Source organism: Microtus ochrogaster, chromosome 26 (assembly GCF_000317375.1).
Source record: "Microtus ochrogaster isolate Prairie Vole_2 chromosome 26, MicOch1.0, whole genome shotgun sequence".
Taxonomy (NCBI): domain Eukaryota; kingdom Metazoa; phylum Chordata; class Mammalia; order Rodentia; family Cricetidae; genus Microtus; species Microtus ochrogaster.
In genome coordinates this window covers 13,561,179-13,569,994 of record NC_022025.1, presented here as the reverse complement: position 1 = coordinate 13,569,994, position 8,816 = coordinate 13,561,179, and the positions used below count along the sequence as shown (strand labels likewise).

The window sequence follows — 8,816 nt, the reverse complement described above, 5'->3', positions numbered from 1 at the left end:
GGAAGTGGCCGCTTTTTTAAAGGGAGAGAGACCACGCCCCAATGGGCTGGTATCTCAGCGGCTATAGGCTGGAGGAGTGGAAGGACCTCCCGCCGCACTCTCTCTGTGTGTGTGTGTGTGTGTGCACGCACGTGTGCGCGCAGGTGATCATGCCTGCAGCAAGCTAGTCTTTCCCATCAGTAGAATCTATCCTTGCCATCTAAGTATGTTGTCTACACAAAAGAGATTAATGTAAGATATAGTAATAGTCTTTTTAAAAGACCTTGGAGCTGAGTATTTTAAACGTTTTGGCTGTGTTTGTTTGTGTGTATGAGGGGTGGCAATGCATGTCGTGGTACATGAGTGGAAAGCTTACGGTCAGTCCTTGGCTTCTACCTTCTTTGAAAGAGGGTTTCTTTGTTCATTGATGCCAGGCTTGTTGGCCCTTGAGTTTCAGGGATTCTCCTGCCTTCACCCCGCATCCCAGGGCCACTCGCCTATGTGTGCTCTTCGCCTGACTTTACATGGGTCCTGGGGATTCAAACTCAGTCCCTCAAGCTTGTGAGGCAAGTGCTTTATCCTCTAGGCTGTTTCCTCAATCCAGAGCTAGCTATTTTACGTGTTTGCTTTGTATTTTAGATAGATGGAGTAAGTAGATACTTAGAAGTCTGGGCAATAAGATGTTTACTGTGTAGAAATTATTTTATGGTCCAGGAACTATGTATTTTAGAAACTCCAAATTAGAAAAAAAAATATGTAATGGCAACACTTGAGGGCTGTGATTCTTCTGGTTCACTACGGTCATCTTTCCTCTCAGAATACAGACACTGCACACACTGTGTCTCATCTCACTGTCTGTCCTTTGGAGGTACTCCTGGAAGGCATTCATATTTTTAAGGAAATTATTAAAATAGGAGTCCATGCAATGATGCCCTCTTGGAAGGATTTGGGTACATTAAAAAAATTCGACATACGTCTGTATTTCTGTTTCCACTTGATAGAGAGGTAGGTGTGTTAACTCCTGGCAAACAGGCCAGCTCCAGAGAGACCAAAGATGAGCTGTGTGTTATGGATACACTGTCTACAAAATTATTAAACAAATAGACATAGCAATTGTATCAGAGTAAGGAATTACATTTCAAATGGTGAAATTTCAAATGGGTTTCAGTTTAGTAGCTAGGGAAACGATAGGAGCCTGCAAAGCTAGCTCTGGCCAGCAGAGGGCGAGCTTCACTTACAAATCACGGACTGAAACCTCTTGAATTTTTCTTGATTTTTTTGATAAAGTTTTTATGGCCTACATTTCTTTCAAGATTCAGTTGTCAGTTTGTATTTATAAAACACATTTATCTAGAAGCCACATGGATCCTGTTATTGGGTGTTTGTCTTACGGGGTGCAAAGGAGAGGCACAGTGGTTTGTACTTTCTCTCAAACTCCTTGAGCCCAGGAGACCAGCCCGGGGAACCTCCCAAAACCCTGCCTTGGAACAAAGAATAAACATTTACCAAGAATGCAGGAATCAGGAATTTGTATGTGGCGAGGGACAGCTTGCTGATTTGGGAGAGCAGGGACTGCTTCACTGACTTAGTTTGCTGGGCCTTTGGGTAAAGCGTTTATAGCTTCTCAGCTGTGGGGGGGCAAATCTTTACTGAGTTCCTAGTCCAGCCAGCCCCAGTTTCCAGAGGTTGTTCTAAGATGAATCCACACTAAAGATACAAAACGCTGCCAATTCTTTCCTTCTGCAGTGGTTCTTTACCTAGGGGTAGCCACAGATGATGATCCCTCCACTGGGGGAACGGTGTGCTGGTGTTCAAATGGTTGTCGTGGTTTCTTATGTCTGTGCAATTCAAGCTGCCCAGTCTGTACTGGGCGTGCGATATTCCTATAGTCCTGGTTCTTTGGGAGCAGGGTTGCTCAATGCTGTAACTTTCAAACCAGCTGAATAACACAGGCAGACTCGGGCTCAGAGAGAGCCCCTCATGCTGTATATCAGGCAGATGCTGGCGCAGATAAGACCTCTCTTGCTGGTTCCGAGGGGGTGTTCCCTTCTCCCTAGGGTTCCTCCTGCACAGACAGAGCACTTGGGACACTCACATTGATAGAGCTTCTAAAGTTAAACGGTGGTGTCTGTTCAAATGTTGACAAGTCGTGGCCGATTCATTCAAAGGCTCACTATCGGACTGCAGAACGAGACCTACCCTGAAGCAGCATCACAGTGCTTCACGTCTCCAGGGGGAGGGGGCACTTTGCTTTGTTTCCTGAGGCTGGGAGAAGGGGCAGGAAAAACTTTGAACAGTGTTCAAATTTTTTTTTTTTTAATTGTGAAGTACAGGGCTTTCTGGGACTCTGATTCTCAAGCTGCGCCTTTTCTCTTTAAAGCAACCTCCTTTTCTTTCTTTTCAAAGGGTGCAGACATCTGGACTGTTTGTTCTATTGTCTGTTTAAAAGATGTATTTCTGTGTTTATAGATGAACAAAACGTTTCCGGATAGATAAGAGCTCTCCCGATAGCCAGTTCTGTAGGGCGAGCACATGGCGTGGACAAGGAGCACCAGGACGAGGCTTTCACGGCAAATGACCCTGGTTTGTGTCCCCACAGGGCTTGCGTGTTAGAATGTCGGCTCCCAGTGCAGCGCTGTGGAGAGGCAGCGGCGCTTGTCGGAGCAGCTGTGGTCAGGGAGCATCAGCCTCACAGGTGGACTGATGGTGATCTCACCGGAAGGAGTGGGTTACCACAGGATAGACCGGTACACAAGCCAAGCCAGCTTCCCTAGTCCCCTCTGGCCTGGGGCATGCTGTGTGTGACTCAGCACCGAGGGCCTCACTAAGTGCTGGCTCCATGCTCCTGGACTTTCCAGCTGCAGACTCTAAGCCATAGGAAACTTTGTAACTCATCCAGTCCATGATACTCTGTTATTGCAAGCAGAAATAAAAGAGACAGTGATTGACTGGGTCTGGAGGAGAATTCCTTTGTCTTCACAGAGTGACCCTGTCTGATTTCTGCATCCACCCCTGGCTATTGGTGACTTGGTCTGCCCTACTGGCTTGGCTTTTCTGGCTTCCCCACCCATACACGCTCTACTCTCTTCTGGCCACACAAGCATCCGAGGGTTGCTTTCATTGCAACACTCTTCGAGCAGTTGCTTTTATACTACGATGAGGCTGTTAACATAGTCACCGTGCATTCTGGGTATCTGACATAATAGCCCTGATTGGTTCTCACGAGTTTGTCTGTCTCTGTCCCTACCCTGCCCCCCTCAACCCAGAACTATACTGGCAGCTAACTACCGTACGTCTGAACTTTTGCTAGAGGACCCTCTCTTTCCTTGCCAAACACGTTTTCCTGCTCTAGCTTCCTCCATTTAGCTTGGCGTACAATCTGTCACAATCTTTCCTTGTCATCACACTGTGCTTTCCTGAGTCTCACGTGGGTCCTAAGACATACATGCCTCATTATCCACTTCAGGAAACAAGAGGAAGCCCTCGTTCTTGTACAGCGAGTAGCACCTGTCAGCTGAGCTGTCTCCCGGACCTTTCCGCTGATGTCTACTGTGAAGTCAGCTCTGCGGCTCTTGCTTAGCTGGTCTGAGGCCCTGGCTTCCACCCCTAGCACTTTAAAACAAGCAAACGGAGAAATAGTTATTTAGTCACTGGTCATGCTGCCTCATTGGCATGTTTCTGTGTGCCATCCACCCATGACTTTCTAAACTCCTTGTTGTGTTGTCTTGTCCATTAGGAGCAAATGAACAGTCATAATTCTCTGCAAAAAGTAAACATCCCACTCCGTTAGCTCCATATGCCTGTACTGCCATCTCAGAAACTTAGCCTCTCTATCTGACTAGGTTTCTGTTTTTAGGAAAGCGGCTTTTTGATCTGGAGAACCCGGAAATACAAAGCAACATGCAATGTCCGATATTTCTTAACCTGATCCCCAACTTTCTTAATCCCCACAGAATTAAACCCCACTAACTCTCAGACTTCTGTGCCTGGGAATTTCTCAAGGAGCTTGCTAAAAATGCAGAGCCCTAGGTAGCAGAGGAAGCAGGTTGCCATCCAAATACTTTCAATGCAAATGTCCTCTAGACACAGGTTATGGAGGATGGGATGGATTGTAGAATGGGGGAAGCAGAACCCCTGCGTTCTGTAGACCCCGCACATCAAAGCGCCACGAACAGATGGATCTTCCAGCAGAGCTGTTCAGGAAGCGGATGTAGTGGAAGGATCCAGCCCCTGTCCCTTGATGCTTTTTGGGTAATAGCCACCTTTTAAAATCTAGCTTGCAGCTGTGGTGGGAACCAAGAGTGCCTTGGGTATTTAGTCTGCAAGTAGCCAAGCTTCTCGTGAGAGAGGTCAGGGAGGGTCTGAGTCAGGGCAGCTTAAGAGGTTGTTATGGTCCATTTTCTTAAGAAAAAAAAAAAAGATTTGTTTTTCTGTGTGTGGGTGTTTTACCTGAATGTGTATGCACTTTCTGCACGAGGGGTGCCCACCACAGTCGTAAGAGTGGGTAGCTCCCCTGGACCTGGAGATGCCCACAGCTCTAAGCCGCAGTGCAAGTTGCTGGGAAACAGACGTGAGGCCCGCGTGGTGTTTCTTTTAAGAACTCAGTTCAGTCTCCTGCCCCCCTCTGTCTCTGCAGTTTGTGAAGGGTGTTTGCTCCTGCCGATGGGAATAGCGGACAGTCGAGGATTTTAGAAGCTGCTACTGGGTGGCGGTCTGGCCTTTTGTCTATGTTGGTGTCCTTTTCTGCTGAATTGTGGATTTAAACCCTGCTCTGTTCTCACAGTCTCTTGAATTAATTATCTTCTTTCCATCAGGAGGGGGAGAGGGGAGGGGCCTGTGTCTAAACTGAGGCATTTTCCTTTATTCTGCTGGTGGGGTTTTAGCCGACTGCACCACGAGAGGGAGTCGAGGCGGAGTTGTGAAGGGAGAGTTCCATTATACAGAGTTCAGTCAGGACCGATTTCCTGTATTTCTTTTTTTCTTCTTCTACTTGTTGGAGGGACACTGGGAGAACAGCTAAGTCCCTAGATGTATGTTTGATGGCACTTGGCCCACGGCGGTGGGAACACGCTCTGTGTAACTCCAGGGTCTGGGAGATTTTGTTTCTGAAATGAAGGAGCAGGAGAAAGCCAACAAGAGTGGCTTCTGGGTAGGGGAAAGGAAAAAAAATCTCCCTCCCACTGAGACATACTCAGTAAACCCTCAGGACTCAGGAACAAGGTGAGTGTTAGGAATTTTTCCTGATGCGAGCTCTCTGCCGACGCAAATTCCCAATCAAGCCAAATCAAAGCAAGCCAAATTAAGAGATATCCAGGTTTAGTGGGATTCCTGCGCTCTGGGGTGGTCCTGAGGGGAACCGTGAAGCCTCGAACTCAACCACCAAGAGGAAGAAAAGTGACCATGTGATCCTCTATTAGGAATCCACTAAAATACCCTGTGGGAGTGGTCCTGACCCCTCTCTGGGAGGGTCAGGACCTGGCATTCTGGGATTTGGAGTCCAGACCAATACACTCTCAGGCCTAGGGGCTGGGGGCTATGCTCCCAACTTAACAGTGAGTTTTCAGCTGGCAGCTGTTGGCTGTGTGGCTAAGGGCAGAAGTGTTCAGGAATTCCGTGTGCCTCATTGATATTATTTTTAATGGTAAGTTTTTCTCACAGGGATAGCCCAGGGGAAAATCATACTGCAGCAGCTTCCTGAGTTCTACAGATATGCTTTAAAGTGCATTATCTATTAATAACAAAAATTAATAACTTAATTACCTATTAGGTTATTTGTTTCCTACCTGTGTGCACATTTTTCATAATACCCATATATTCACCTATATATGTATATATAAAATGTATATATTTTCCATAATACCCATATATATGTGTATATATATATTCTCTTTAAGTATCATGGTAAAATATAAATGCATTTTAATCTTTTTCAATTTACAGTAGATTCCTCCTCCTGTTGTGAACCCATGGCCTCACCATGCTCCAGCAAACGGCTCTGCCATTGAACCCCGCCACATCACCATAGTAGATTTTAAATTTTTTTCTTTTTTCTATTTTTGAGATTATAATATATTACAACATTTCTCCCTTCCTTTTCCTCCTCCCAAACCCTGCCATATATCCCTGCCCACGCTCCTTCTCCTTCATGGCCGCCTCTTTCACTATTATTGCATGCATGCCTATATGTAGCTGTAGTATATGTATATTTATTCCTAAATACAACCTGTTCAGTCTGTATAATGCTACTCCTATGTATGTTTCCTGGGCTGATCATTTGGCACTAGACAACCGTTTGGTGTCCTCTTCCCTGGGAGGATCATCTCCCCTGCTCCCAGACTTGCTTAGTTGAGAGTAGTTCTTTGAGACCTTGAGGGCTTTCCTTCCCTCACACGGTTTGGCATGTCCGTTGGCGTGTGTCATCCTTGTGGGCTTTCCTTCACACGGATTGGCATGTCCGTTGGTGTGTGTCATCTTTGTTCAGCTTGTATTTGGACAGTCATGTTGGTGAGGCTTTATAGGTGTAGCTTCTGGTGTTACTAGGAGACACAGTCTCCCGGCAAACTCCCTGCTCCTCTGGCTCCCACGATCTCTCTGCCCTCTTCAGCAATGTCCCCAGAGCCTTGGGTGTGGGTGTGTGCTGCAGATGTGTCATTGGGCTAGGGCTAGGCTCTCCAACTCTGCACTGCGGTCAGCTGTGCTTTTCTGTAGTGGTCTCTGTCGGTTGCAAAGAGAAGTTTCCTTGATGAGGGGTGAAGACTGCATTTATCTCCACAGTAGATTTTGACCATGGATTTTATCAGTCACCTTGGTTCCTCACCAGCCCAATGACTCAAGGCAAGGAACATTTACAAGGAAGGCTGAGTGGACAAAGGGTCTCCGGTGTGACACACTGCAGCTGCTCCCAGTGCTACTATGACAAGCAGATATTTGATAGAGAAGCAGGCAAGATGGAGGAGCAAAGTGATTGTTCTTTTTAATTTTCATTTCTAGCTTTTAAAAATTTGTCTTTTGAAGGGAGGTTACAATGGAGGAGGGTGGACAGGGAAGGACGGAGAAATAAGTGGGATTGGGGTGCATGATGTGAAACTCCCAAAGAATCAATAAAAAATTAAAAGAAAGATGGTTCTTCATTCTTTTGCGGGAGGGCCAGGCTGGTCTTGAACTCACGAGATCCACCTGCCTCTGCCTCCTGAGTGCTGAGATTAAAGGCGTGTTCACCAACTGGCCCCTTATACTTAAGAGGGGTAGAAACCATGGATCTAAGCATTGTAACTATCTTGAATCTGAACAAAGATATTTCGAAGTTTCTTACATCGTACGAAATACTGGGCAGCAGTTTCTCTTCTGTCACTCACAGGAGTTTTAGGCAGATGCAGGAGAACTGAACTGTGGTTGGACTGCGTGTCGCGTAAACACAAGAGCCACCGGGTGAAAGCGAAAGCCCTGACTCCATGGCCTTATTCTCTTCTCAACAGGCGCTGCTATGTGGATTACTTGTGACATGTCCCGACGATCCACTGAGATATTTAGAGCAAATGATCAAAATTATCATTAAAAATGGTCTGGAAAACCTTCTTTGGTAAGTGTTGTTTTGAAGTATGTAAGGAAATATTCCGAAGGCCAAGGACTTTGTATAGCATCATGACAAAGTCTTGCCGACCTGGGCTTGTTAAAGAATCCGTCCGTGGGCTCTTTGGTCCCCAAGGGTTAATGTGAACAATATACTCCTGATTTTCTCAGTGTGAGGACGCGGTCAGCTCCCAGTGTGCTCCCAAGACTGAGAGTTTCACGGTGAGGATGGAGAGACAGGTGATGCCATTCTCGGGAGCTCAGAGAATTCTGGTGATTCTGACCTGCCTCCTCAGGGGAGGTAGCCTTCCCACCCCACACAAATACCTGACACTCGGTGATTCAATTATAGAAGTACTTCAAAATGGAATTCATGTTGCCCTTGCTTTGTAATTTTATTAAAGGGACATGTGCATCGATCCAGCACTGAAACCAAGACTTCGGAGACTGTCTGAAACATACTTGGAACAGCTTTTTGGACTGGATGACCAACTGGTAATTATTATTTTAAAATTTGTTTATTATGTATATAGTATTCTGCCTGCATGTATGCCTGCAGGCCAGAAGAGGGCACCAGACCCCATTACAGATGGTTGTGAGCCACCATGTGGTTGCTGGGAATTGAACTCAGGACCTCTGCAAGAGCAGACAGTGCTCTTAACTACTGAGCCATCTCTCCAGCCCCCCAACTGGTAATTAGTCAAGCACTTTGAAACACATCTTAAGTTCTGACCGACTGTAGATTTTACTGGGGAATGTGAGATCGGAATCTGTTTAGAACTGAGACCACGTAGGAAAGTGGGAGAATAACACACAGAGAGCCAAACATGTCCACGGGTCGAAGGAATGAGCAGACGTTCTCTCTTCCTCTCACGGACAGAACTAGCATTGCGGAAGCAGGATTTACTAGCATACCATGTAACCCCAGCACTCAGGAGGCTGAGGCAGGAGGATGGGAGAGAGTGAAGGGCAACTGAAGTTACTTGGCGAGATCCTCTCAAAAACGAAGCGAAAGCCTTGGAGAACTCTTTACAGCAAGGTGGTCTCCTTCCTTCCTTTGTGGTCCACCCTCCAGTGTTGGCTTGGCCGCCCTAGCGGATGAGGATGCAGGGAATCAGGCTTGTAAAGCTAAGACCAGAATGCTAATGAGGTTGAACCTGAAAGCCAGACCCGGCTGTCTCTGAAAGGAGGAGCCTGCTCCAGCAGCTGGCACAAGGGGTAATACAGGAGAGGGGGATTTCTAGAACACTCTGTGTGTGTGTGTGTGT

At 46.6% G+C, this 8,816-nt stretch overlaps 1 protein-coding gene across 1 annotated transcript in view; it reads left to right on the top strand.

Annotated features, from left to right (window-relative positions):
- Fbxl13 (F-box and leucine rich repeat protein 13) overlaps window positions 1-8,816 on the top strand; it is a 143,697-nt gene that overhangs the window by 5,947 nt on the left and 128,934 nt on the right. The window contains exons 2-3 of the mRNA XM_013350411.2: window positions 7,455-7,558; window positions 7,953-8,043. Of these exons, the coding sequence (XP_013205865.1) occupies window positions 7,455-7,558; window positions 7,953-8,043 (195 nt within the window). The remainder of the gene's footprint in view (window positions 1-7,454; window positions 7,559-7,952; window positions 8,044-8,816) is intronic.